The following is a 27754-nucleotide window of genomic DNA, read 5'->3' as shown; positions in this document are numbered from 1 at the left end:
CCGCACCGTGTGCCCCCGGCCACGGCACCTATGACGCCGACGGGGGGAAGCCCTGCTCCACTCCTTCCCCGGGGGTCCCGCAGCCTGCCACACACCGGGGGGACACCCTGGGCACCTCCGCCAAGGCTCTCCTGGAGACGTGGGCATCCCTTCATGGGGCATGATGTCATTATTGCTGATAATGACCTGAAGGGCCCAAAACTTTTCCCTCTGCGGGTTAGCACCGGCGCCCCCAGCAGCCAGCACCCTCGCCGCCCCCTCCCCGAGCCCCACGGGACGCCCCGAGCCCCCGCTGGCGCGCTCCCGCCCCCCTGACGTCACGCCACATGACGTCACACCCCCCGTGACGCAGTACGGCGCCGGGGTCTCCACGCCCAGGCGCACGCGCGCTCTCCGCTCCTCGCGCGGCGCCTTCCCCCCCCCCTCGCCCCCAGGCAGCCGCAGCGGCACGCGGTGGTGCCGCCCGCCCCGCGCTGATAGGTCAGTTGAGCTGCCAATCCATAGGTGGGGCGGGGCGAGGGCGGGAGGCCTGTCCAATCGCCTGGCGGCGGGCGGGGCGGGCCCGAGCGGCGCGGAGCAGGTAGGGGTGGCGGGGCTGGGCCCGGGGCTCGGCTCAGAGAGGGGCCGGGGTCATCCCGATCCCGCTGCCAGGCTGGGCCCTGGCTGACGGGGGCGTGTCGCGGCCCGGCCCTGCGCAGGCCGGAGCCCTGCAGCGCCGCGGGGGTCCCGCACAGGCCTTGCTGAGCTCGGGCGCTCGGCCCAACCCAGCCCGGGCGGGAAGGGCCCCGGGGGCCAAGTGCGTGACTCTGCTCTGCCTCCTCAGCGGGAGCCATGGCTGCGCCGTGGGAGGACGTCCTGCGGAACGAGGCGGCCGTGCAGGAGGCGGCGCGGGTGGCCGTGGACGCGGCGCTGCTGGCGGGCGTGCTGATGCGGACCGAGGGCGAGCCCAACGCCTCGGATGTAAGCGGCGGAGCGGGGTCACGGGAGGCGTTCGGTCCTGGCCGGGGTGTGAGTCAGCAAAGGGAGAGGAGCCCGGGGAGGAGCCGGCCGCCATCCCGGGGTCAAGGCGCAGTGCTTTGCCGTGAGCGCCTGGCTGCAGCCCAGCCGGGGGGCTGTAACCCACACCCCATCCTGCTGATGAGTGCATCGCCCCGAGAGACAACCCTGCGATACAGTTCCCCTTTCCCAAGGGTAGGGATAAATCTGGAAAAGTCTGGGAAATTGCCAGGAGCCAGCCCTGCGTGTCTGTGTTGGTGGGAGTTCTCCACGGAGACCTTACAGTGGCCTTCCAGTCCCTGAAGGGCGCCTACAAGGAAGCTGGGGAGGGGCTGTTTGCAAGGGCATGTAGCGATAGGACATGGGGCAATGGTTTTAAACTAGAGCAGGGCAGGTTTAGATTAGGCGTTAGGAAGAAGCACTTTACACTGAGGGTGGTGACACACTGGCCCAAGTTGCCCAGAGAGGCGGTGGAGGCCCCATCCCTGGAGACATTCAAGGCCAGGCTTGATGAGGCTCTGAGCAACCTGATCTAGTTAAAGGTGTCCCTGCTTACTGCAGGGGGGTTGGATTAGATGACCTTTAAAGGTCCCTTCCAACTGAACATATTCTATGATCCCTCTCCCAGCCTCTCACCACCCATATGATCCTTTGAATGAGGGGAGCACCCCTCTCAGGAAGGCCTCTCTTTTTGACGTGCTCCCAGCTACAAGTCAGCCTTTGCTCCGTACCTGGGACAAAGTGATGGGGACAGGGGTGGCCAACACATGGGATTACCTCTGGTGAATCTCTGGCAGCTGGTGGGGGTGCTTATGGGGGGCTCAGGCTGTTGGAGGGGGATGCCATGAGGTGTCTCAGAGGAAGAAGTACCCCAGTGCAAGAGGGGTGGGACACCATTGGGGATGGGTCTCTGCAGAGCCTGGGGCTAAGCAGGCAGCTGTGCTTGGAGCTGGCAGAGGTACAAGGAGGGAGGTCTCCACCACGGGGGCTGCTCCTTGGTGTCAGCCCCTGGTCACGTTAGGGCCCTGAGGGAACCTCAAAGGGTGAGAGGAAGAGGGAGCCTGGGAGGAGAGGCCAAACACACTGCCAGTGTCCCTTGGCTCATGCAAAAATCAAAGTGAATCGGGTACTTCACACTGATGTAATAATATTTTGGCTTTGAGGATGGCTCTGTGCCTGAGCTGTGGGGTGAGCCAGGGGTCCGGAGTCACCCCTGGGATTCAGTGGGCAGGGATCAAAGGAATTTTTGATGGCCAAAACCCAGGACTGGCAAATTCACCTTTTCTCTGAAGCTGTGGCATTTTGGAGACGGTGCTCTGCACTTAAGGTGGAAATAGCATCCTTCAGAGGGAAGCACTCATCTCTGGAGCAGCTGCTTCTGCCTCCTCAGCACCCCATGGATGGCTCTTAAAGAAAATCCCTCAAAAGTCAGGGGTCAGCAGGGATGAGGCCGTGTGTCTGTCCAGGGTGCACTCAAGGGGCCTGAGGATGGCATGACGTTCAGCCAAGCAGAGGAAGCCCCTTTTTAGCCCCACTTAAACTGCATAGTCCAGGGTGGGTTTCCAGCCCTGTGGACCCTTGTGTCAAGACCTGACTTTGCTGCTGCATTCTTGTTTGCAGGTGGTGAATTACGCTCCCTTCACACTGCTCCCATCTGCAGTACCAAGTGCCCTGTTTGAACAAGCGTATGCTGTTCAGCAAGATTTTAACCTGCTGGTGGATGCTATTAGCCAAAACAAAGAATTCCTGGAGCATACTCTGGCCAGGTAACTTTCTTGCATGTTGCATTTTAATGACACATTTTAAATGTGAGCTATTTATCACCCCTCAGGCGTTCCTACCTTCCGTCTGTTCATCTCCTTCAAGCTGAGGCAGGCACTTCTGGCCTCTGCAGGAACTGTCTCCTTTGCTGCATTATTTGTCCTAACACTAATTTCTATGAAGTCTCTATGTTTTGATGTCTCCTTGGGCTTCAGAAGGTGGAACTTCTGGCCAAGAGTCAGTTCCCTGCGGTGATCTTCAATTTTGCCACTTTTACAAATGAAAGCTTGTGAATTCTTACTTGTGAGCTTGTTGGCCTTAAATTCAAATTGCTGGAGGCTTCTTTGAGTCCTAGATTTAGTAGTTAGTTTTGGTCTTGTTTTGCATTTGCCTGTGGCTATCTGATAACCACCAGCTCTGCTGCCTGCCCTCAGGTCTGAAGACAAGGTGTTCGTTTCTTCCCCCACACCTACCTCTGATCGGTCACCCTGTGTCCCCTGCTTTCCCAGTCATGCTGGGAAGGTGACCTGCAAACTCTGGGTGCTGGAGGACTGGTTGGCTCTGGCTCGTGAGCTCTTCTGGGTTTATCTGTGGCTGTTCCCCTGTGCTGGAGCGACCATCCCTGACTGTGGACCCATGATCTGTAGGGCTGATGCTTCCACAAAATTCATCTCCCTTCCTGCTGGCCATTCTGCCTGTCTGCGCAGGTGCTGGTGGCTCTCTGACACTGGGACAGAGCAAAGGAGACTATTTCCAGCCTCATTCTTGTTTTGCTAAAGCCTGACCCCTCAGAGCTGTTTTAATGCTTGCGCCTGTTCCAGAGCTGCCTACAAGCAGAGCTTGTGTGGGCACGTTTATACCTGCGGTTAAGGAACACAGCGCCTGGGGCTTGTGTGCGCTCGCCTGCCTGCCCTGTGCCGTCTCCTGCGCAGTGTCTCAGGGCAGCTCCTGGGAGGTGCTGCTCACAATTGGCTCCGGAATTTGGGACCCTGAAGAAAAGCCAGACCTACTCCAGCTGGGCCACTGAAGTGCTTGGCGCCACACTGCATGGGATTTAGAGCCCAACAGAACAGGGGGAATTTGATGAAGCTCCTGAAGCTTCTTCTGTGAACTGTGTGTGCAGGCACAGAGAGACTTCTGATTTCTGTCCTGTATCTGCAGAATTCCTCTGCATTTTTTTTGCTTTTGCTTGTTGTGTCTCTCTGCCCTGCGTATGAAAGTCACTTCTGCACAGTGGTGCTTTTTGTAGAGTGGCTGTGCTGAGCAAACTGCATTTGTGTTATGGTTATGCGCTGTGGCCTTTGATGAAGAGTGTGTTCGTGGTGAGATACTTAACAGTGCTCTAGGACTTGGTCTAGCCACAGACCTGCTATTTGTGCTGGAGAACGTCCCTGGTAAGATTCTTTTTTTTTCTGGAGAGGAATTCATTTTCTCGTTCCCCTTTGACGGTGTAAGGGGGTTGATCTGGTCTTTCTTTCTCTCTAGCACCATCAAGGTAGATGACTTCACAGCTCGGCTCTTTAGAATCTACATGCAAGTTCTGGAGGAAGGCTTGGCTCAGGTACCTTGGCAGGAGACCCCAGCGGTCAGCAGCTGTGCCCCTTTACAGTGCGGTGGGTTTGCCTGGTCTCTGTCTGCAAGCTTGCTTGCTGCTGTGGGCTTTGAACTGTCCCATAGTCAGGCCGATTGCTCCCTACGCTACGATGTCTCGGTTACAGCCTGTGAGCTCAGGACCTTGCCCTCTTTGATGGTCATGCCCTTTGGTTAGCCCTGCTGGAAGCAGTGAGGCCTTGACTGGGAGGATTTAGTATGGTTTGCCTTTGTCCTGTAGGAGTCTCAGGAGAGTGCAAAGATGTGTGCTGTGTTGGGACCTGTGCCGGACAGGCTGTCCCTGCAGAAGCTCTTTTGCTGTCATGAGTGTTGCTGACTCCTCTGGAATATTGAGGAGGGCTGTGGGCACTGAGCAAGGGCCAAAGCACCCACAGGCATGTCTTGCAGAGGTTTTTATCAAAATGAAGGTGATTGGATCTGCCCCAGGATTTTGAAGTGAGGTTATCAAAGGGATTTGCAGTTCAAGGCAGCGGGAGAACCCACTTCACCTCCCCTCTGTTTCAGTCTGTGTTTTTAGGCATAAACCGCTCTGATTACATGTTTGACCGTGGGGTAGATGGGACACCAGCTCTGAAGCAGATAGAAATAAACACCATTGCTGCCAGCTTCGGAGGCCTTACCTCCCGCACTGTGGCGGTCCATGGGTAAGGGAGCATCTCTGGCCCGCGCTGCCAGGCACTGCAGCGGCTGTACTGTGTGGCCTGCTGCGCTCCTTGTCTTTGCGTGCTCTCCAAACTCCTGTTCCCTAGATCTGGTGGGGTGCTGTCCTGGCACTTACGGCTTCTGGGTTTTTTTTGTTCCCTAGGCAGGTGTTGAAAGTGCTGGGAAAATCTAAGGAGGCATCACGCCTGCTGCCCAACAACCCATCGAAAGGGCTTGCCTTGGGTATTGCGAAAGCCTGGGAGCTCTACGGTTCACCAAGGTAAGGGAGGAGAGAGGAGGTGCTGAAGACTGGTTTATCTTGTCTCCCTCGGGCATGCAAGTATTTGGGTTTGAAATGGCACTTTCTGAAAGATGCCTGTTTGCTGGACAAGCTGCTCTCAAAAAGCATGTGGCACCCTGGGGAGAGGAGTGTGGTTGTCTTAGTGTGCAAGGCTGCTGTGTTGCAAAGGCAGAGACGTGCAGAGGGACCCTGGAGGAGTTGTGTGGTTCAGCAACCCTGCATAGACCTTGTTTTTCCTCCTGCCTTTTCCCTTTGTGATTATGTATGCCCCACGCTGGTTTGTTAATGTCATGGGATCAGTACTGCTGTCTGTTTGCATGCTGACCCTTAGAAACACTGGAAAACACCAAGCAGGAGCAGTGCAGGAAGCCTGAATCACAGAGATCAAAAGTTGGTGATCCTGGGTGCTTGTAGAATGTTTCAGGGTTTAATGACGTTCTTGGTATCTCTTCCAGTGCTGTGGTGATGTTTCTGGTGGAGGAAGTCCAAAGGAACATTTTTGATCAGCGATGTGTAGAAAATGAGCTTTGGAACAGGTAAAGATTGACTTTTCCTGGGATGGGAAAGGGAGGAGATGGTACAGTTTTGGAAGAGGGAAGCAGAATGAACTGCTGCTGGGTTGTGGTGTTTCCCTCAAGGCAGTTTGTGGGGCGTCTCCAGGCTCTCCAGCGGGCATGGCATGGTGGGGGGAGTGTAGGAGCAGGTCATGGAAAGATGGGGGTGTGCAGAATCTCTTTGCTTTTTACTTTGTCACCTACTCAAGGGTAAAGTCCAAACACTTGATCATTTCTGAGACTGTGAGAGGGCATGTCTTGGTATGTAATGGGGCAGCCTTTATCTTGGACTTATCTCCGTGGTCTGTTAGGCAGCTGTCTTCAGCGTTCCTTCGGTGGCCTCCTGCCTAGCCTCACGCCCACCTTTGTCTTCACACCGACCTCCCAAAGCCTCTCACCAGCTCTTTGCTGTAAATACCAACAGCCATCAAAGCCTCTGGTCTCCAGGGCTGATTCCTTGCTGATTTTGTGCCTGCGTAGTCCTCCGAGCTGCACCAGTGGTAGCATTGCTGCGGGCCAAGTCTCTTAGATGACAATAAGGAGCAGAGCGGGATTATTGAGGGTCCTGCTTGGTCTCTGATTTGGGATTGGGCACAGGGTATTTCATAAAAACTTAATTAACGCAGCTTTACAGAGTAAAGGACTCAGGAGAAGGAGGTGTTTTCATAAGTTGTAGCCTTGAGCCTGTGCTGGTGCGGTGGGAGGCGTATGGCATCGCCTCTCCAGGTCAGCAAGTCCACACTGCCGCTGTGTGGAGGAAAGGCTATAAAGCGTGAAGGAGGTAAAACATGCAGAAAGTTGCTCTGCAGCTCTTGGCTTTGAAGCCAACAGTGAGTGAATCTGTTGTGTAGAGAGAAAAAAAAACCCAAATACTGACTTCTCTTAGAAACACTTTAGGAGGTCAAGGGTATGGAGAAATCCAGGGTGCGTAGGCATGTGCTCTGCTTCCAACAGTAAAACGTAGGACAGGCACTGAAAACAGGGACTGTTGTGGCCTGTAGGATTCCTCTGGCTCTGTAGTACAAAGCCTGAGGTTATTTGTGAAGGAGCCTGCAGATCCTCCTCGCTGAAGCCACTGACTCCACCTGTGATTGCTAGCTCAAGTAACTATGCCCAGCCTGGTGACTCTCCCACTCCTCTCTTAACAGGAATATTCGAGTCATCAGGAGGCGATTCAGAGATGTGTTTGAAAAGGGGTCTCTGGATGATGCCAGGAGGCTGTATATGTGAGTATGAGCCAAGGTGCGCGTTCCTGGCTGTGTGTTGGGCACACAGGGCTGTAAATGGGAATTTTCAGCCAAAGCTGGTGGTATGTTTTGAGTGTAAATAGTGACTTTTTGGGAAAATAGTTCTCGTCAGTGCTCCAGGCTGCCGCATCTGCTTCCCCTTAGAGCTGAAATCATTTTATTTTCACAGTGGTGAGATTTTTGCATACGCACATCAGTCCCTTACAGCTGGAAACATCATTTCCCTCCTTCAGGCTGCAGCCTTTAGACCTCTGCGGGATCTTTACTTCCTCCACATACATCTGCTGTGAACAGTCCTAGCTATTTCAGAGGCTTCCACAAAGACATTTCCTGTTTACCATTCACGTGATGCCCTGCCAGTGGGAGCTGGGCTGGGTTATTAGCGCTAGAGGAGGAAGCGTTACATGTCCTTATGGTATCTCTTGCTTTTGAATGCACTCAGCATCTTGCCTGCTCCCTGTGGAGGTCAGGACATGCGGGTCACAGACTCCAAGTGCTGGCAGTTGGTCCCAAGTGTGACGTTTGTCCTATTACCATGGTAATGTGCTTAGAGCTATACAAGCCTAAAGGAAGATATGGTTTCAGGCCAATGTTTTTTCTGTAGTTAGGATAATTTTTCCATGGTTTGACCTTTGGTGCCTCTGCTGTGTTTAATTAATGAATACTTTTGTCGTCGCCAGACAGTTAAGGGGAAAGTGTATCCACTGTACTTCCTCCAGAGCATCCTCTCCTCTTAATGATGAATCCCTTTACAATTACACTGCCTGGCTGCCAGCAGTTTCTCTGCTGCTTTCCCTGGCCACGGCACAATTTGTGTGGCCAAAGCTTGGGGGTGTGATGCTATGGGTACGCTGACAGTCCTGCCCTGTCAGGATGTTCTGGTGCCTGGGCAGGTTGTTGAGTTGGTGTCCTGCCTTGAATTGCCACCGGAGAAGGACCCTGTTCCCTCCCAGCTTCAAGAATCTCCCAGGTCTGGCTCCTGGTGGCAAAAGCTGTTAAAAAAATTAGGTTCATACGTCCCTGATGGGCTGGGTGCCCGACTTTGGTTAGTCAGGGCAGAGGCCAGATGTCAGCTCCTTGTGTCTCAGGCCAGGGCAAGCCAGCTGGGGCTCAGTGGAGAGGAGCCAGGGCTTGCAGTCCTCAGCTTTCTCTGGCGGAGACAGCCAGGAGCAGCCCAGGAGGCCAAGGAGAATGCTGTAACACATTCCCTGCCTGACCCCATCACAGCCTCTTTGGTGCTGGGGGCTTTCGAGCAGAGGCTGGCCTGGTTCTGTGAATGCTTCTGGTTTCTGTTCCAGGGACGGCCAGGAGGTAGCAGTGGTGTACTACAGAGAGGGCTACGTGCCAAAGAACTACGACCAGCAGGTCAGTACTGAGCCCTCTGCTCCGAGAAGCCGCTCGCGCTGTGGCCTTGCCCAGTGGGTTTGAAATGCCCTGTGATCCCAGGGGCGTCTGTCCTGTCCTGGATGGGGTTAGTCCTGGGCGGTGTCACTGATAGCACTGGGAAATTGTGGCTCTGCAGCACCTGTGGGTGTCCCTGGTGCTCAAGCAATAAGAAAAATGAGTGGCGTTCTTCTCCAGTAACCACTCGTGGTGACCTCTTACTGCAGCAATGGATTGCTTCTGTAATATATGGGTTAACACAGGTATTGTGTTAATTGTGAATTGTTTGCACCTGCTTAAAGGGTTTAAACCTGATCTACAGATCACTTTCTGTCCTCTGCTAGGACTATTAGGCTGCAGGTGATAATAATACAGGCCAGATCCTGCTGTTGTCTGGAGGTGGCAGCACTGGACAAGCTGCGGAGTGGATGCAGGCGGAGTCTGTGGACTAACCTGGCTGCGCTGTTTCCAGAGGTGGTGGGAAATCCATGTATGCGTGTCTGCTTGTCACCGGAGTGCTATTCCCACCCACCATCCCTGCCAGGCAAATCATATGTCAATAACTGAACAGAAAGGAGTGGAGAAAACGTGTATTTATTTTATTATTTTTTACTGATGGGATGGTTGCTCTCTTTCTGTCTCAGAACTGGGAGGCGCGGTTGTTGCTGGAGAGATCGAGGGCAGTGAAGTGCCCTGACATTGCCACCCAACTGGCAGGCACCAAGAAGGTCCAGCAGGAGCTGAGCCAGCCAGGGACACTGGAGAAATTGCTTCCCGGACGTGCCGAGGCTGTCGCTCGAATAAGAGCAACGTTTGCTGGACTCTATTCCCTGGATGTGGTGAGTATGAGTGGGGTTGGAGCAGGAATGAACATGCAGGCATGTGTTTGGCCTGCATGATGTTTCTCTTTGGTTAAGAAGATGCGAAGGCTTTGTGGTGGTCCCTGGGGGGACCCTGTTGATCTTGCTCAGCCCCTGCTCCTCCCTGAGGCTTTGCTGTTGCCGTCCTTTCCTGTCAGGGCGAAGAGGGTGACAAGATAGCTGCCATGGCTATCGCTGACCCCGACCGGTTTGTGCTGAAGCCGCAGCGAGAAGGTGGAGGTACGAGCTGGAGCGGGTCGTGTGGGTTTTCATTGCGGTTCGTGCTGTACCCGGGAGAGGCAGTAGCTCTGTGATGGCTCCCGGTCCCGTGCTGAGGGTATAAAAGTGGGGATGGCGTGGCTTATAGCTACTTGTAGCCGTGGGGACTAGTCATGGCAGTAAGGTGGTGCTGCTCCTGGACGACTGGGGAGCCTAGGCAGCACGTGGGGAGGCAGAAGCTGGGGCTGTTGGGGCTACCACCAGAGCTGGGGCCAGTGGCTTTTGCTGTGCTGGGAAGTGATTGACTTGCTGGTTTTATTGTCAGGGAACAACCTCTATGGTGAAGAGCTCAGGCAGGTTCTGGAGAAGATCAGAGACAGCCCTGAGAGAACCTCCTACATCTTGATGGATAAGATCAAACCACAGCCAGCAATGAATTACTTGCTGAGAGCCCACAGTCCCCTACAAGTGTCCGAGTGCATCTCGGAGCTCGGTATTTTTGGTGTCTACATCAGGTGAGAAATGTGCTTGTGTTATGGGGTGGTTGCCGGCACTCGGGTTGGGAGCATTGTCCCGTCTGTGCTGTCTGAGCACAGCAGCAGGGCAGGTATCTCTGGGGAGGCAGAGGTACGGGGGGCAGAGGTGACTGTTCAGTCTCTGCCCCCATCAGCAGCTCTCAGCACTGTGTTCTGTACCTGCTGGCAACCGAGCTGTTGAAAAACAGCAGAGCTGGTGCTGGCGGTTACTGGTGTAACAGCCATGTGGAACTGGTGCTTCTCATCCCTGATTTCTGGGAGCACTTCTCAGGTTCTGGATGCAGCCACGTGCTTTCCTGAACCCTTGGCAATCTCAGAAATATCTGAACATGCAGTCGTGTTCAACCCTAAATAGCTCCTGCTTTTGTTTAAGACCCTCGTAGCCCCATAGAAAAGTTTCCATAGCTTATATATTAAAGTCCTTCTCATGCAATTTTGAAACAAATGTACTCTGGCAACATTCGCAACCTGACACTGCCCATGTGTGGAGCAGTTGGACCGAAATAGCCCAGCTGGGAAAGGGCAGTGTCGCTGGCAGGCACGGAACGGGCGCAGCTCTGCTGTCTGCAGGGACCTCTGCATTAGCCCTGGGGCTTTTGGATGCCGGTCACCTGCCCTGTGCTCACGTGGGGAACATGAAGCGAATTGTCCAAGGTGAAAAGCCGTAAGCTTTCTGGCCTGCAGCTGCTCAGGTGCCCTTTTCTTTCTTTGCAGGCAGGGCGAGGAGATGGTGATGAACAAGGCCGCTGGCCACCTCCTGCGGACAAAGGCCATCGAGCACGCGGACGGCGGGGTGGCGGCGGGGGTGGCGGTGCTGGACACTCCTTACCTGGTGTGAGGAGGCGATGCCTTGTTCCACCTGACCTCACGCTGCTGCTCCAAGAGCTGATCTGCCACGGGGATGTTCTCCTTAGGGTGTGCTTACCAAGGGCTGATGTGCTGAGGACTTGTGAGGAAGGACTGCGTGGACACAACTGCTCCAGGGCCCTGTGTGCCAGCCCCAGCTTCTCCTCTGCAACTCCTCCTGCAGGAAGAAGGGAGGCCCTTGCTCTGCCTGCTCAGGGGGCCCTGCCCCGTGCGTGTCCCAGCTGCAGCCTCCCAGCACTGGGTGTTCCTTGGGGTCTAGCCGCCGGGCGGGAGTGTGTACAGCCAAGCTGAGGGGTGAAGGATGAATGTGCCACAACGGGCACTCCTGCTGTTGCCAGTTTTGTGCTCCTTCATGCTGCACCTGATTTCTGGAGATGCAAAAACCCAAAGCCTGGGAACTGGGAGGAGAAAGGTAGATGTGGGATTTGTCCCAGTGCCTCAGTACTGCCCAGGTTAAAGGGGGAAGCCCAGCTCTACATGACTGTAGCCCCTCCAGCCCTCCTTCAATGCTCCTGCCCCGATTTCTACTGTTCTCTGTGCCTGAGGATCCTCAGGGTTCCTGCACAAGGGGCAGCTGCCCTTGTTTCATTTGCCCGAGGGCCTCTTGCTTTTGCTTTGCCCAACTCCTGTTTTTATTGGCTTGGGTGCTCCCAAACGGCACCTCTGTGCTACGCAAGGCAGGCAGAGGTGCAGAATGCATCTGGCAGGCCCTGCTGTCCCCATGGGAGAGCTGCACCGGCTCCCCCGTCTCCTCCAGCCTCGTCCAACAGATGCCCACGGGCTGGCACAAGAATCCCTCGATGGTGGTAGATCCCAGCGCGATGCTGAACTGGAGCCTCATGTCACAGCCCCTGTTGATAACCTTGTGCCAGTGCATCACGCTGAGCGTTGTGCATCTGCAGCCCAAGAGTAACGTCAGGGAGCCCTGACCTGGGTAATGGTCCTGCTGGGATGTGGGGCGGGCCGACACTGGGAGCGCTGTGGCAGGGAAGTGATGGAATTGCAGTTCCTAAGGGCTTTAATCTGGGACCAGCACCGGCGGGTGGTGAGATGCATCTCCCTCCAGGTTTTTTAGACTCTGTGGGAACGGTGTGGTGTTGGTGGGATGGAGGAGTGTGGACTCCCCATCCCATGGGCTTTGCCTCTTCCTCCAGCCCCTCTTCCTCCTCAGTCCAGCAGCTGAAGGCGGAATGCAGAAGATGCCCCTTTCCAGCGGTGCCCTGGTAAAGCACCCAGGCAGCCTCAGCTCTACTTTTTTTTCTTTTTTTCTTTTAGCGATACCAGAGGGAAGCAGTGTAAAGCCAATTATTTCTGAATAATGAAAGTGCTGATTGACTGTGCCTGCACCCTGCCGGGCTCACTGCCACTGTCCCTGTGTGGTGGCACCGGGTGCTTCACTTACCACCTTGGAAAGAGTTCAGTTCTGTGAGCGTGACTGATTCTGGGATTCCTGGGTGGTGGTTTTGTTGCCGGGAGCGGGGGGGTGGTGGTGGTGGGGTGATTACCCTCTGCCAGAGATTAAACTGTACGTTCAAAGCTGAACACTCTTCTTGTGCAAGGTTTGTCTGAGACTAGAGGTGAAGGGGAGGTGGCTGCCTCCTCCCTGGGCACGGTCCTTTCATGTACCTTCACACCAGGGACAGCCTAAAGCCGACCCAGCAGTTTCTGCCCTGCAGTGGTGGCCCAGTACAACTGGAGAGCTGCTGCGGTGAGGGGTCTCCACGAGAAAGCACCTTCAGCCTGGAGCCGTGAGTAGCAAGAGCACAGGGTTACCCGCAGCGGTGAGGAGCAGGAGAGCACCGTAGCATGGCCCCGAGCTGCTGGTGAGGCTGAGCTGAAGGTGACACTGGGGACCAGCGAGTGGTGAGGCGGAGGCTGGTGGTATCCATCCCTGGGCCTGGCTGAGGACCTGGCCTGGAGGGGTGGGAAGGCAGCTGGCCATAGCCCTGAGCTTCCCTGGGTGCTCGTCTCCTGCACGGTGGGGTTGATGACACCTTCCATGAGCTTTAGTGGGCCAGTGTTGGCTGGACACCAAAGAGAAACTGAGGCACAGGCTCCAGGCCTGGAATCGGAGCGCCTGCCCTTGCCCCGCTGCAGGGCGTCAGCACAGACTGAGTCACAACTCGTAAGCCCCAGTCCGTGAAAAAGCATCGCACTGGCAGTACCTGACCCCTCCCCACCCCAAAAACCCACCCCATTTACCAGCAATGGCTGAGCACCCCCAACTCCTCCAGACGCAACAGCAGACAGGCGCCTACAACCCACACACGCACTGTTAAGCCTATTTCCATTTTGTTTCCTTGAATTTTATTCCATTTTGCATAAAATTTATAGCTGTTTCCAGCCAAAATTACATAGCGGATGAAGAGTAACAGAGGAGGAGAGATGATGCGGGAATCCTTTGTCCAGGAGGTGGCACGATCCAGTGGTACAGACCTGGGGCGGGGGGCGTGTGGGACCCTGGCACGCACGGAGGTTACAGATCACAGACGAGTGCTGTGCCAGTGAGAGCAGCAGGTAGGAAGTGAGACCAGGGCCTTGGCCAACAGCCCGCCGGAACACCTGCAGCACTAGCCCTGGGCTACCAGGCTCAGAGGCAGTGGCCTCATCCTTTCCAGCCCAGCCCAACGGCAGCGCAGTTTGCAGGTGAGGCCTGGACCGTGGCACTCGCCAAAAACAGCTGTTGCAGCAAGTTTTAAAGCCCATTTCTCCTTTGGTTTAAGTGCAAAATCAAAAACAGCTCACATGCAGTTTTCATACAGACGTGACAAAGGAGGTATCGCTCCCAGCTCAACCCGGGGCTGGAGTTAAATGCAATTCATTTGAAGAAAAACGGCTTTGGCAGCACCCACGAGACGGGCAGGCTCTTGGATGAGAGGTTTTGGGGGGTTTTTCCCCCCCCTCATCATCATAAAGCCATGTCAGATTTAAGCAAAAGCTAACTTTATTTTAAATATCTTCCGCTGTTGTTTTCCTGATGAGAAAACACGACGTAGGACTAACGCAATCCTCCCTGCCTTGGTTTCTTTGCTGTAGCGCCCGGTTTGCCTGCAAAGGGAAAGGTGTCCCTGGGCGGCTTTTCCCCTCCGTCCCTTGGCAGCGGCAGCAGCACCCACTCCTGCCCCGGGACACAAAAGGAGCCTCCAGCTGCGCAGCCTGAGTTCAGCCATGAGCGGGTGGCCCCGGTGCTCTGTGGAGCAAGTCAGACCCAGACTTTTCCTCCTAGACCACCCGTGGCTCCCCGTCGTGTCCGTGGGCAGTGAAGGACCCTGGACTGGGGAAAGCGCACCAGCTGGCACCGTGCAGTTGGGAAGCAGCGGATCTTGGTGCCAAACTGCTCTACAAAACCTGTTTACAATCCTTGAGCCTCGTCCTGCTCCCTTTCAGGCTACAGGATTCCTGATAAGAACAGGCTTGGACAGTGGATGTAAGACAAACTCAGCTATAAACTTACACTGTGAGAGCATTTTTAAGTTCTCCCACAGCTTGCAGCGCTCCCCGTAAAAGAGGAAGCTTAGCCGGCGTGTGGGCAGCGGCGGATGAACCTCCCGTGCCTGCCTGCATTGAGTAACTCCAGCACCGCTTCCCCTCCGCCCCGCCGAGTTCCTTCCCACTGCGCGCAAGGTGCCACATAAATTACATAAAGTTAATTAACATCCCACCCCTCCAAAAAATAAAATTAAAAATCAAGAACGAGGTGCCGAGAAGGGAGGAGGACGAGTCCCTCTGTGCACGAGGCTGAACCTCAGAGGTGCGATACGCGTCTGGAACACGACGCACACGCTCCTCCAAGGCAGGGACGCGCCAGGGAGGTGTGCCCGATCCAGAGCCAGCCTTTCCCTCGTTTGTAACGTTTGTACATTCGATTCAACAGGTGCAGGTTTCCTTCCCAGGGCAGACAGCAGTTATTCAAGGGACCTGCTCATCAGTACACTGCTGCTGCTGCTACAGTTCTGCTCTGCAGGGACAGGCCACGCCGCTACTGTTTAGTGTCACATCTGCTGTTGAAAAGATGTTTTATGACGCCCGGGTTTGCCAAGGTGGAGATGTCCCCGAGGTCTTGGTCATTTTTGGCAATCTTCCTTAATATCCGTCTGGTAATCTTTCCTGTAACGACAGCCATGAAAGGAAAGCAGGAGTCAGGATCTCGTCAGCATCCTTAGCAGGAGCGGGGAGTGCCCAGACCTGCAGCATCCCGCTGGCCCTGAGGTTGCTCCCCCCTGAATTTGAGCAGCCCCGGACACGAAATTTAGGGCCGATTTCCTTCCGCTGGCAGGAACTGCTCAGTCCTCCCCAGCACTGCCACTGGGCCCTTACCTGAGCGGGTTTTGGGCAGGCTTGGGGCATACTGGATGTAATCAGGAGTGGCTATCGGTCCGATTTTTTCTCTGACTGCAAAAGAAAACGATTTTCATTGTAAGATACTGGGAAATACCACAGACATCCTTTTCAGGCAGGATGACCAAGTTAAGACAGGCAGAGCCCAGCTCCTGGGGAACCTGGCAGGGCGATGCCCAGCACTGCTGCAGCCGAGCCTCTGGGCTGTGGGAGGGGGCAGCAAGACCTGCAATGCCAACATCTTCCCAAAGGAAGCAGCACTCATTTTTTTTCATTTCCTCCATCTCCAAGAGACCTCTATAACGGCCACACCAATCTTGTTATTACCATTTTGATAGAGCAAGGACTGATCAGCTGTTGGGTTCCTACAGAGAAGAAACTGCTGTGGGTCCATTTCATGTATTAAATGCTGCGGTCTGTTGTGGAAGAGCTTGAGACCAGAGCACAAGTACCCAGAGCAACCTAACAACCCTTGCAGCAGGTCAAAATCTGCCAGGAGAGCCGTGGGAGCTGTGCCTACGCCGGAGAGCACTGCTGCAAACAACAGCCTGCCGGGTACCCTGGTCCTTCTCGCGGCTGCCAACTCCCAAGAGGTAGAGATGGCATCACATGAGCAGCCAAAGGCCGGGAGAACTAATTTTAGCCTTCGCCAGCCGCGATCTCTAATCAGAGGGGGCACCTTGTCACAGTTGTCCATGCTGCGTTCCCCAGACTACATGTACCCTCCTTCAAGCACCCAAGCCCTTAACCCCTCCATCACCTGCCCAGCACGGTCCACCCTCTCCCTGCCACGTAACCTCCCGAATATTTGGCTGGTTTTACCTTGTTTTTTCAGCTCATCCGTGAGGTTCTTGGTGAACTCGTGGCCGTCTCTCAGCGTCACAAAGCAGTAGAGGCACTCGCCTTTCAGGGGGTGTGGGTGGCTGACCACCGCGGCCTCCGAGATGGCAGCATGCTCCAGCAAGGCTGACTCCACCTCTGCCGTGCTCAGCAAGTGGCCTGCAAGCAAGGAGAGAGTGCTTTATCACTGCCAAGGGCTGGGGTCCTGCAGCCTCCCAGCAGCTGGGGGGAAGAGGTCTGCAAGCGTAAAAGGACCTAAACTATAAGTTTGAGAGCATCGATTTCATTTGCTTGGGAAAAGACAACAGCTGGAGAGAGAAAATGGTTTCAGCAGTGCAGGGGCTGGGCTGCCCCAAAGGCTGCCAGGGATCACTCACCCGCAGAGTACGGCCACCTGCCCTGGCTGTTCTCCCGCCCACCTTTGGGCTTCTTTCTTTAACTGGTCACAGCCATGGGATTAAACAAAGCACAGGCTGAGGAGGAGCTGGATTTGGTAAGAGGAGACCTGCCCACAGAGTCAGCTGGAAGGTGCAGAGGAGGAAGAGGCTGGATCTGCAGAGCCCAGGAACCGTCCCTGCCATGCACTGCTCCAGCTTCTCGCCGTGGGGAGATGAAACAACGCTCCCCATCTCGGGGCAGGGACACAACGCACTCCTGTGCACCTCCGCTCCTCTACCTGTGTTCTGACATCCCACCCTGGGACTGCTGTCACAGAAAACCATGGGAAGGGGGTCAACTCCCAAAACGATCAGTTGGTGGAGGATCAAGTACTGCTGGTCAGATGAAAGGATCCAGTTGGATCCAGGGGCAAGTACAGCAGCATCTCACAGCCAGCAGTAAGTACCTGCAGGCTACAGCCTCCAAGAAAGGAGGGAGGGAGCTATTAAATGCAGTATATGGAAAATGATGGGCTGAGCAGCAGCTGAATCTCAAAGACTCAGTTAAGAGAGGTGGGAGAATCTCCACCTCCGTAGACACAGCTCCAAGCAGCCTGATCCAGCTTCGAGGTTAGCCCTACACGGAGCAGCAGGTTGGATTAGGGACCACATGGTCCTGCCCAATCTCTCTGATTCCCCGTGGCCCTAAATCCTCCAGCACAGAGGCAATTAGGCTGGTTAAGAACCTCCTCTGTGAGGTTACAGAAGGCTCCTTCCCTCCAGTGGAAATGACGCAGAAAGTCACTAAGTCACAGACTCCTCTGTCTCGGAAATAAACCTGACCCAGCAATTAGATCCACTTTGAGCACAGGTTGCTGGGCAGAGTCACGGATGCAGAACCGTCCCCCATAAAGCAAGGTGGCTTTTTTAAACTAGTGTCAGAAGCGGATGCAGAAGTGTCCCCCATAAAGCAAGGTGTCTCTCTCAACTAATGTTAGAAAGCGCATTGGTGCCCACTGAAGACAAAATTCGTTCTTACCAGAAACATTCAACATGTCATCAATTCGCCCTGTGATCCAGTAATAACCATCTTTATCTCTCCTGCAACCTAAAAATAGCCAGAAATGACAGCGTGAGGAAGCAGTGCCAGCCCTCGGAACAACCGATAAGCGATTCTGAAGCCAGGACGTGGCAAGATTTCAGTTGCTGTCTCCAGGCCCCTGCAGCTCCCCACGTGCTCCCCAAACCACCTTACCGTCGCCTGTCACGTAGTACCCAGGGAACTTCTTGAAGTACGTTGTTTCAAACTGCTGGTGGTTTCCATACAGCGTGCGCATTATTCCTGGCCAGGGCTGCTTAAATACCTGACAGTAAAAAATGCAGACCTGAGTCAGCCAGACCAAAGCCAATAACCCAGTCTTTGTACCGCAGCGACAGAGGCGCATGCGGTCTCTGCACGTGGTGATAGAGACGCAAGTGATGACACTCAGACACTTGCTGCCCGGTGCTGATCTGCTGGGAAAATCTCCGCATGCTTGGCATGGGGGAAAGGAGCTTGGCTGAAAGGTTGTTCCCATCCTCCTGCCTTGCCCATGTGTGCGAGCGCATTTACCCATCAGTTGAACAGTTTTGTTTACAGCATAAAGTTCCCGGCGAGTTACAGCAGCGAAGGGAGTTCCTACCACCCAAGGGGGTCCCTTGTATGGACCCAGAGTAAGCGGAGACCTGCGTATGCCACCAGGAAGGTCGTGGAGCTCATGGGGATTGGATAAGGGGAGGGTGGGGAAGATCAGCCCTTCTTTACCAGGTAGCCTTCTGCTTCTCCTTCCAGCTCTTCCCCCGACTCGTTCAAGACAGCAGGGACCACACCGAAGAAAGGGAACGTCTGCCATGGGGATCGGAGACCAAGGAGACAAGGTGAGTCCACACATTAAAACCCCGTGAAGTAGAGGGAGTGGGGGGGCAGAGCAAGTGGCATTTTTGGAGGGGCTGTGGCACATGGGGCCCGTGCATGCAGCTGCTCAGGGCCAGGCCTGGGATTTTGGGTGGTGGCCGCCTCCCCACGTGCACCACCATCCCACCACCACGCTGGCAAGCTGGTAGCCACGAGGCCATGGCACAGACAGTGCCAGCTGCTGCTGCAGCACCGTGGTCCCCCGGGAGCCCTCCCTGCCCCTGGGAGGAAAAGAGAAGTACTCACAGCAGAGCCTGGCTTCATGGGGGTGGCCGCAGGGAGGGGTGTCAGCATGTGGCCACCCTGCAAAGAGAGGCAAAAACAAGTGAGTTTGGGCAATGCCAGCCCATCCACAGCTGTTTGCATCAGCTCTGGTCGCATCATGTTCCAGTCAGAGGCAGGCTGCTCGGGGCAGTTGTGGAGATGGGGCCTTGGGAAGGATATGGCAGGGGACAGGGAGCCCATGTTTGGGCACAAAGCTTTGGAATTGCTGGGGGAGAGAAAGGGGGGAGGAGAGCAGGGTCCAGAGCAGATCTTGGCAGGAACCCTTTGGAAGGTCTCCCCTTGGAGCCTGTTTGAGGACCAGGAAAGAAAGAGGAGAAGGGGAACCAACACTTGCAGGCTACACTGGAGTCTCCTGGGCAAGCAAAAAAACTAGCCCACATAGAACCAAAGAAATACTACAGCAAACATGCAAAGACACCTGCAGGGAGCGCAAGGGAAAGAGAGGTCCCAGGGACAACCCAGGCAAGGACTCACTGTCTCTGTCTGCCAGAACGTGTCCACAATGGGACACCTCTCTTCTCCCACCACGCGGTAGTACCACAGCCAGGCTTCAGGGTTGATGGGCTCACCGACGGTCCCCAGCACCTTCAGAGACTTCCTGCTGTGCCTGCAGACAGGAGGGGGGTGGCAGGGGCTCAGCAGGTCATGGAGAGCAGCAGCTGTGAGCCTGCTGCGCAGCAGAGCCTGCAGGAACCCCTGGGCTACCCAAAGTGTACTTGGGGCTTCCACAAATGGTTCAGACCCTTCTCAGCCCTCTTCCACAGGGCAAGAAAGGAGAACTCTGTGATTTTGGTGTCTCTCACTTGGCTCTGCTCCTTCCCTTCCTTTGGCCAAGGAGCAGCAAAGAGGGCCTCTCTGCCCAGCACACCTCTGTGAGCTTTGGGTCAGGAGCAGGGACAACCTGCGACCTCTGAGCTTAGCTGCAGCTTACGGTGAAAGAGGAGGACCTGCTCAGAAATGCCATAATGAAGTTAGTGCTGGGAGTGCAGAAACATGGCCTGCCTATTGCTGTGTAGAAGGCAGAAGGGTCCTGGTTTGTTCAGAAAAATACGCTGGGGAAGCTGCTGCTCAGAGAAGCTGAGGCCCCTGGTCCTCCATTGAGAGACTCTGGCTGTGCCAGAGCCAGGGGCCTCCATGCCACAGGGGACTGGCACTCACTTTTTGACGGGCTCCTCCCCGTGCTTCATCAGCAGCCGGATGGCTGTGGGTGCTGTGTAGAACTTGGTCACCTTGTACTTGTCAACAATGCTCCACATGCGCCCAACGTCCGGGTAGGTGGGGACACCTTCAAACTGAGCAGAAGAGAGGGCAGTGACAAATCTGTTCCTTACTGCTACCCACCTGCAGCACCTCCCCAAGCAGGAGGAGCTGAGAGCAACATGGAACAGCAGTTGGACCCTAGCATGTCCTTATAGGAATGCCAGGGGCACCACACAGTGAAACCAGCCCAGTCCGAGGACCCTTCTTACTGCTTCCTTGGGATGGACTTGGCACCACCCTACCCCAGGTGTCCTAGCAAATGTCCCCCAAACACCCTAGGTGGCCACCAGTGACACAGTCCCACCAGCCCAAATGACCCTGCCCACACGGTACAGGGTGAGGCATCCAAACACAGCGACAGAACCACAACAAAAAGTACAAAGAACCCCAAAAAGGACTCCCCCAAAGTGACATTTTCCTGCTTACATTTCCCCAGGGAGTCTTGGGCATGAGCCTCTGGCTCCCTGACCTGTACACAAGTTACAGCCGTACGCCACCAAGGGAGATACAGGCACGGGAGTTAAATGCAGGTTGTCAAACCAGCACCAGCAGTGAAAACATCACTCCCTGCTCCTGATCCAGCTCCTGATCCAGCATTACCCTACAGCAGCCCTGGCTCCCCTGGTACACAAGGCTTGTACTTCCAAGGGAAAGAAACAGGGGAGCATTTGAAAAATTAACCATCCAAACTAGCCCCTCATCTGCCACCAAGCAGCCACCCATGCCCTCTTTGGTGACTGTCACCCTTCCTTGTAGAGCCCAGCGCACCGCACACAAGGGAGAAGCACACTCATCACAGATCAACGCAGGGATGTGGCTCAGCACCACAATCTCTACCTTCTTGGAGTAAAAGCACCCAGCTGCCATCCAGCACTTACCAACACACTAGTTGCCCCGTTTGCCAAGGGTCCATAAGTGAGGTAGGAATGGCCTGTTATCCATCCAATGTCGGCTGTGCACCAGTAGACATCCTCAGGTTGGTAATCAAACACGTATTTAAATGAGGTGGCAGCAAAAAGCATGTATCCACCCACCGTATGCAGCACACCCTACGAGGAGAAGGCACGCAACTGTCAGGGCAAGTTCTCACCAGGGCCCTCACCCTCCCAGGCCAAGCTTGAGCATCACTGGTCCAACTGAGCTCAATCAGCAGCTGAGCAGGAATAAGCAGCACAGCCTCTTTTCCCAAGACCTCCAAGGCTCTTCTTACTGGGGCCTCCCAAAGTGACCCTCGCTGGTTCCCACAGTTGAGGTGTTACTGCAGGCCAGCCCGGCCCCATGGGTAGGGAGCTGGGAAGCGTACCTTGGGTTTCCCAGTTGAGCCACTTGTGTAGAGGATGAAGAGTTCGTCCTCCGAGTCGCACCACTCTGGCTCACACTCTGTGCTGGCACTACTCATCAGCTCGTGCCACCACATGTCCATGGCTGGGTTCCAAGGGGTCTGAGAAAAGCAGAAGATTAGAAACAGGCTTGCCCAAAAGCAAGAGAGGTGGGGACAAGGGGTGCAGCCCCAACTTCACCCCCCTCATGGACCATGGAGGCAGATGTTCACAGCACAGCTTCTGCCCCAGAGCCGTTTGCTGCAAACCATGCACCAGAGCTGCAGCTCTCACTCCAGAAGCTCCTTTTCTCAGCCCGCAGCCACAAGGAAAACCTTTAAACGCGGTCTGGCTGCAAGACCTGAAGCAGATTGTCCAAACCCCTAGTAACGCTGATGAATCAGTAGCAGTAGGCAGGAGAGGGGCTGCACCAGCAGCTGCTCTGCGCTCTCACGGCAAATGGGCTCCTCCTGCCCTGAGCTGCAGTCGGACAGCAAAGCAGCAAGCCTCGCTCAGCACTGCCACACACCCACCGGTCCCGCACACCTTGCAGGGACCCCTACGGCAATGTGGCCCAAGACAAAGACGAATACGCTGGGCTCACACTGCTTGGCCCTGTAGACCCAAAAAAATCTGTTATCTGGATTTTAAGGTAATTAAGCTGATAAGAAGTGACTGCTCCAACACAGAACCAGCCAGCACTGGCCACCTGAAGGAGCTGCTTGAGGATGACAGAGCTGTAACACAGCCACCGACGCTTGTGGCTGATGGGCAGAGGTCACCACAGCCAGCCAGCACAACTCTCTCACCTGAGGGCTGTGCTGGGTGGCTGCCTCTCTGGGACAGCACAGGTCAGTGCAAGACCTAACTCCACATGAACTTTTCGCCTTTCCTCACAGGAGACTGGGAGCAGCTGGGTGGGCAAAGCTCCCCAGCCTAAGCACAGACCTCCCATTTCCACATCTCTGCCAGGCCAGGCACGCTGACCCACAGCTTTGCAGGTCCCAGCTGGGGCACATCTTGCCCTTGCAGAGCTAGGGCCCACAGCTCCCTCAGCTGGGGTGTCTGGAGGCACAGAGGGCAGTCATGGGGCCACACAGTGACTCTCTGTGGCCTTCATGATGCCATCTGCAGGGACCAGAACCCCGTGGCCCAGCACACAGCTTCTGCAAATGTGATACAGGGGACACTAGCTGCTCAACCATCTGGCATAACTGAGGCCACTTCGAAAGCTCTCACGGATCCCAGGGCTCCTGGCATTACCTGGGGAAGCAGCTTCCACAAGTCTGTCCCACCAGCAAGCTCCCAGCAAGGCACCACATCAACAAAGCCCAAGGTAGGCTCACACCAGCCCATCCAACAGCTGCTTTCTAGCATCCCTCCTTCAAGGATCCCTCCATTTTAGCACACCACTTCCACTGCCCCACGGAGGAGGTCAGACCCATGGCACAGCACATGGCCCCTGAAGCCAGGCGTGCCTGCTCATGGGGTCCTGAGGCCGTGGCTTCATGGATGGGGCAGGCAGAGTCCACGTATTGGGTCTGGAGCTCCAGTTTTGCTGCCCATGGCATACAGCCACAGCCAGGAAGCTGCAGGCGCTCCCTGCCAGCCTCACCGCAAAGGGAAGTGCGTCGCAAGAGCTGCTTTTAAAATGAAGAGAAATGAACCATCATCTGAATGCTGGCAGCGCATCCCAGTGGTTCTGCATTTTCCCCCCTTCAGCACGCTGACATGCGCTCCGGGGGTTTTATGGATGCGGATTTGTTTCTGGCAGCAAAGATGGTGGCACTGCATTCACCCCGAAACCGTGGGCAGCGCTGGCCAAGCGGCGAGTGGCATCTATTGCTAACATGCAACTGCTGGTAACCCGGTTAGGAAGGCACGTGTGGCTGTGCAGAGTCGAAGTAGTTAGGAAGGTGGAGCACCGGAGAGGGAAGCAGAGGGGAGGTGCCATGAGGAGGAAGGCAGTGCTGTGCGTAAATACCTTAGGATGGAGTCTCTGTGAGCTCTCAGTCTTTTTTTCCTGTTAAAAATCCACAAAGAGGGTGTGAAAGTCAAGAAGCAGAGGATCCACACCAGGCTTTGCAGGCAAGGAGCTGGAAGCCCACAGGCCCGGATGCTGGGAAACCATCCTGGCAGGCTGGAGAGTGCTTGGAATTGGGGCCAGGCCAGGAGATGCCCTGTAAGCAAATGCCTGCCCATTTCCATCGCCTTCCCCGGGTACCTGTTGCCTCCACAGCAGGTCGCAGAGGCCACTCCCCATGCGTGGCCAGCTGGGTACAGCAGCACAGAGCTGGCATACAGCCCGTGGACTGTACAATAGCGTTACACAAGCCAACGGCACGGTAAAGATGCAGTCACAAGGGGAAACAATCTTTAATAAAGTGTCTGAACAAGTACAGCAGCAAGAGCCAAAGGGTAAGAGAGCACCTCCAGCCTCCTCCTCCTCTTCTGCACAAGAACCTCACCTCACCAACAGCAACCAGCTCAGGGACAGGCTTCTCTGTAGCTTCCCGACCAGGGAAACCTCACACAGAAAGGCTGGTCTGCTCCAGTTTTCCCACCCCTTTGCCCTCCCAAGAGATGGGGTAAAGGAAGCCAACGTAACCTGGCCAGGGGGGCAAACACTAAGCAACACCCCAAAAAAAATTAACAGAGCTGAACAATGAAAATGAACGCAAAGATACAGAATCCACTGGACTTTTTGTTCCAGGGATGTGCATAGGTCATCCCTTTTTGAAAGCAGAGATCAGTCAGATGCACTCCCCAAATACAACCCATTTCTGAGCAAGCACCAGCCTGGCAGTAAGCCAGTAATAACAACCACCAAACGCACAGGGACAGAAGACACCATTGCAAGACAAGGAGCTGTTCAGTAGTTGAAAGCAACCTGCCTTTTAAGCAGACGAAGGCAGCAGGTAGCCACCGGGTGCAGCAGGTTGCCCACCAGCCTCAGGAGCTCAGCAGGCAGCCATGGCTCCAGGACACCTTCTCCTCCTTCCACCCCCGTCTTGCTACATGCCTCTGGCCCACATCCTTTCATCTGGTTTCAGTTGCAAGGGAAAGCCCCAGCCTTGACAGCTGACGCAGTTACTGTGCCAGCTACACAGAGACTGCACTATTCTCAGCGTATGATTGTTGTCATGTTGGGGGACTGTGTTGAACTCATGCCACAAGCACAAATGTCTCCTGCTTCCACTGTCACAGCTACAGTGCAGGAGGGCATTGCTGCTTGCACAAAAGCAGAGACAGATGCAGGGTTAGGAAGGAAAAGTCCTTCACTGGGCAGAGGAAAACAGGCATCTCGTCCTTGTCATAGTGGCTTTGAAAGATGTACCCTGCTGTGCTCTCAGGGGTCCTGTGGGCTGGCAGCTAGCGATGGTGTGAAAGGTGAAGCAGCAGGGAAAGGATCTTGGTAAGGCAAAGAAAACCTTTTTTTCAGACCACTCACAATGCAACAACAGCAAGGATGGGAGAAAACAGAACAGAAGTCAGAACAAGAGCATCCAAGGAAGTACTGCAGTGGTTTTGCACTTATTGACTCGCTGGGCTCAGGCCCATACCAATAACATTCCCCTTCTCACCCCTCCCCAGGAGCATACCTGTACGTCCTGGCACAGCCTTTTCAGAGGGGGAGACTTGCTGCATGTCCCGTCCACTGCTATCTCTTCCCTTCCCAGGTGCTTCACCACAATGCACTTTTTCAAAGGGGAGCCCCTGTAAAAGGCGAGAGCGGTCAGATCTGGCTGCTCAGGCAGGGGCTGAGCCTGCCCTTCCCGGGCTGTATGGGCAGCGCTGGAGGCAGAGCAGGGGCCCTAAGCTGCTTTTGTTGAGCTAGAGCGTATGCTGACACGCAAACCCCAGGCACACCATGAATTGCTGAGGGACACCAGCCACAGGAACAGAGCTCAGAGAGCACGAAAGGTCTGTGCGCAGCTTACTGGGGATTTATCAGGTGCGATTCCCATGGAGGAAGCAGGGATCCCACAAGCATCTCTAACGGGTGGCTGGTGGGGACATTCCTTACAAATCCCAAATTTGCCCTCCTGTGACCATAAACAAGACTCCCACAGCACCCAGGAGATGTCAGGTGGCTGCTCCCATCCCCAGGCATGACTGACAGCCTGATTCAGAAAGAGGAAAGGCTTGCAAAGCCCGATTATACATCAAGGAAAAGAGTGGGCGTTTGTCCCCTCATGAGCGCCAACAGAGACTACCTATAATGCAAACAAAATGATCTTGTCTCCCTTCAGCCCATTCAGGGTACCAACACTCTGTCTCCACCAGTTAATTCCCAACTTCAGAATCACTTCTGTCCTCACAGGTACTTATTTTTACAGACATATTAACTTACGTTTTCAAATTTTAGAGTTTTAAATGTTTTTAAAGAGTTTGAATTTCTAACATGCAGACTATCTGCCCTAAATTTTCATGTTTGATCTAACTTACAAGACCACATTCAGTCTCATACAAGCTACACAAACATTGTGTCTATAAGCTTGGCAAAGTCATTTCATCACGATAATTTCCCTTTCTATAAAATCTGACGATACATCTGTGTGTCTTCATGGTTTACAGTATCTCAGTGAAGATGCTTAAAAAAATAAAGCAGCTTCACCATATACTTGTGCGCAGTCAGGCCCTGATCCTCTGCACGTGTTGGTGCATGTCAACTGGAGCGCCTGTTCCTGTTTACACAGCCATTTCCCAAACTTGAATCATTTCTGGTTTATTTTATTTTGTTGAATTAGTGGCTTTGGAGCAAGACTTAAGCCTCATCTTGACGTGCCCCACGGCACTGTGTCTAACTGTTCACAATTGGTAAGGGCAGTGCGTTATTCCCTCCCACTCCAAGAGCTGCTGCTGCTGAACTGGAAGATCTGCCATGGGCCATAACGATGGTGGATCAGTCTGTCTCCAGCAAATCCTCCCATCCAATATGTGGGCCTTCAGGTCAGAACAGACAAGGGGAAAGTTAAAATATTTTTAAGACGAGCGAGTAGAAGCATATATTACTTCTAAAAGGCTCATGAATGTAGCGCAGCTCGTGTCTGACCTGCTGTGGAGCCTGCCCACCTATGAAAACTTCCATTTCCATTTTTGCAGGACCAGATTCCGGCGGCAACGCCCTTCTTACAAGGGAATCCAAACTTACTTGTCTTTACATTTCTGGAGGGCTTCATCTGCAATCTGCTTCAAATTGATCAGCTTGTCTCCTCGATAAAAGGCATCTGCAAAATGGTAAGGAAAACATTAGAGGGGCTTCAAAGCCAACGCAACCTGGGACAGCTGGAAGCAACGAGCAGCTTCAGGAGGGAAGAGCAGTGCACTGGAGCGAGGGAAAGCAGGCAGGCAGCTCATGGGAAAGGTTTCCTAATATGCCCTTTTAGCCTAGAGAAACAGATGCCAAGAGAAATGGTGAAATTCCTTCCCTGGGAGAGGTTCCAATTTGACGCAACAAGTCTTTTGGGAATATTCTGTGGGGAATAATCCAACATGGACAAAACACAGATTGCAAAGTTCAATGGGTCCTTTCCATACCATGGACCTATTATTAAAACCACTACTTTTTTCACTATTGGAAAAAACAGCTGGGGAAATGCAGTGGGCTTACATGCAAACACTACCCCTCTCTTGATCCCTCGCTTTACAAGGCGGTAGTTGCAACAGAAATTTCCTTGAAATTGGGAAGGGAGGGAATTCCTATATTAGGACTGCCTCATAAATGATCCATCTTGCAAACATCTGGTTGATTTTGAAGAGGAACAAGGATGAGAAGCATTTGGAAACATGTTATTAGCAGCTGGTGACATCATGCTTTACAGGACCAAGTGGGCGGGCTGCTCAGATGCTTCACTGTACGTTCAAAGTGGAAAACAGTACTCAAGCACAGCTACAAGCAGAGCATCCGCCTTGCGGCCACTCAGATGTAGCACTGCCTCTTCCTATTCCAATTCCAAGTGCACTTGGCTTTTAAAATAAAGACCTTCCAGACAGGCAAAAGTAATGGCTCAGGGGCACAGAAGCGTGTTTTACCTGCCGTGATGAGGAGAGAACAACCGCAGTCGAGAATCCGCTCACAGAGAGAGTCTGCCGAGAAACCTGCAAACTGACGGAGATCACACAACCAAGTCAGCAAGGACACAAAAAAAACACAACTCAAAAAACCCCCACAGCAACTGTGCTGTTCACCCATGGTAAATGACACCACCAGGCACGGATGGAGAGAGCTAAAGGAGCTCATTCTACAGTTAATACAGAAGAGAGCCAGGAAACAGCACCTTAATTTAGTTTTCATCCAGCTCACAGTCAGCATCCATCTTTCCAGCTCTTCCCCCTCACTCTCCCAAAACCAAGAGCTGCTCCCTCCCAATAGCTCAGAATCAAAAGCAACGCAAAGAGCT

General features: G+C 54.3%; 2 protein-coding genes across 4 annotated transcripts in view; one reads left to right on the top strand and one right to left on the bottom strand.

Moving 5' to 3' along the window:
* Positions 1-450: 450 nt before the first annotated feature.
* On the top strand, positions 451-12469 carry GSS (glutathione synthetase). 2 transcript variants are annotated; one of them, XM_063350124.1, is made up of 13 exons: positions 451-580; positions 824-960; positions 2617-2762; positions 4243-4318; positions 4873-5012; positions 5174-5290; positions 5767-5847; positions 7014-7091; positions 8411-8477; positions 9140-9334; positions 9514-9595; positions 9900-10089; positions 10825-12469. In XM_063350124.1, exons 2-13 carry the CDS (start codon positions 832-834, stop codon positions 10946-10948), a joined length of 1425 nt encoding a protein of 474 aa, XP_063206194.1. In that variant the 5' UTR covers positions 451-580; positions 824-831; the 3' UTR covers positions 10949-12469. The 2 variants fall into 2 exon arrangements, with proteins under 2 accessions (XP_063206194.1, XP_063206193.1); XM_063350123.1 differs by having other exon boundaries at positions 551-960.
* A 792-nt stretch (positions 12470-13261) lies between these two features.
* The window catches only part of ACSS2 (acyl-CoA synthetase short chain family member 2), a 33553-nt gene continuing 19060 nt past the window's right edge, over positions 13262-27754 (bottom strand). Inside the window, exons 5-19 of one of the 2 annotated variants that reach the window (XM_063349738.1) lie at positions 27387-27459; positions 26506-26581; positions 24953-25067; positions 23335-23373; positions 21335-21472; positions 20910-21080; positions 19930-20063; positions 19246-19378; positions 18733-18789; positions 18337-18417; positions 17788-17896; positions 17572-17640; positions 16138-16314; positions 15295-15369; positions 13262-15084 (exon numbers count right to left, since the gene is read on the bottom strand). In XM_063349738.1, coding sequence (XP_063205808.1) covers positions 14957-15084; positions 15295-15369; positions 16138-16314; positions 17572-17640; positions 17788-17896; positions 18337-18417; positions 18733-18789; positions 19246-19378; positions 19930-20063; positions 20910-21080; positions 21335-21472; positions 23335-23373; positions 24953-25067; positions 26506-26581; positions 27387-27459 — 1575 coding nt within the window. In that variant the 3' untranslated portion in view covers positions 13262-14956. The remainder of the gene's footprint in view (positions 15085-15294; positions 15370-16137; positions 16315-17571; positions 17641-17787; positions 17897-18336; positions 18418-18732; positions 18790-19245; positions 19379-19929; positions 20064-20909; positions 21081-21334; positions 21473-23334; positions 23374-24952; positions 25068-26505; positions 26582-27386; positions 27460-27754) is intronic. The other variant, XM_063349739.1, reaches the window with a different exon arrangement.

This window comes from Chroicocephalus ridibundus, chromosome 12 (assembly GCF_963924245.1).
Source record: "Chroicocephalus ridibundus chromosome 12, bChrRid1.1, whole genome shotgun sequence".
NCBI classification, from domain to species: domain Eukaryota; kingdom Metazoa; phylum Chordata; class Aves; order Charadriiformes; family Laridae; genus Chroicocephalus; species Chroicocephalus ridibundus.
This window is presented reverse-complemented; position numbering and strand designations above follow the sequence as displayed.

Coding starts and splice junctions, on each gene's coding strand:
- GSS (XM_063350124.1), top strand. CDS start 832: ATGGCTGCGCCGTGGGAGGACGTCCTGCGGAACGAGGCGGCCGTGCAG. Junction 2,763..4,242: donor CTGGAGCATACTCTGGCCAG/GTAACTTTCTTG, acceptor CTTTCTCTCTAG/CACCATCAAGGTAGATGACT. Junction 9,596..9,899: donor GCCGCAGCGAGAAGGTGGAG/GTACGAGCTGGA, acceptor TTTTATTGTCAG/GGAACAACCTCTATGGTGAA.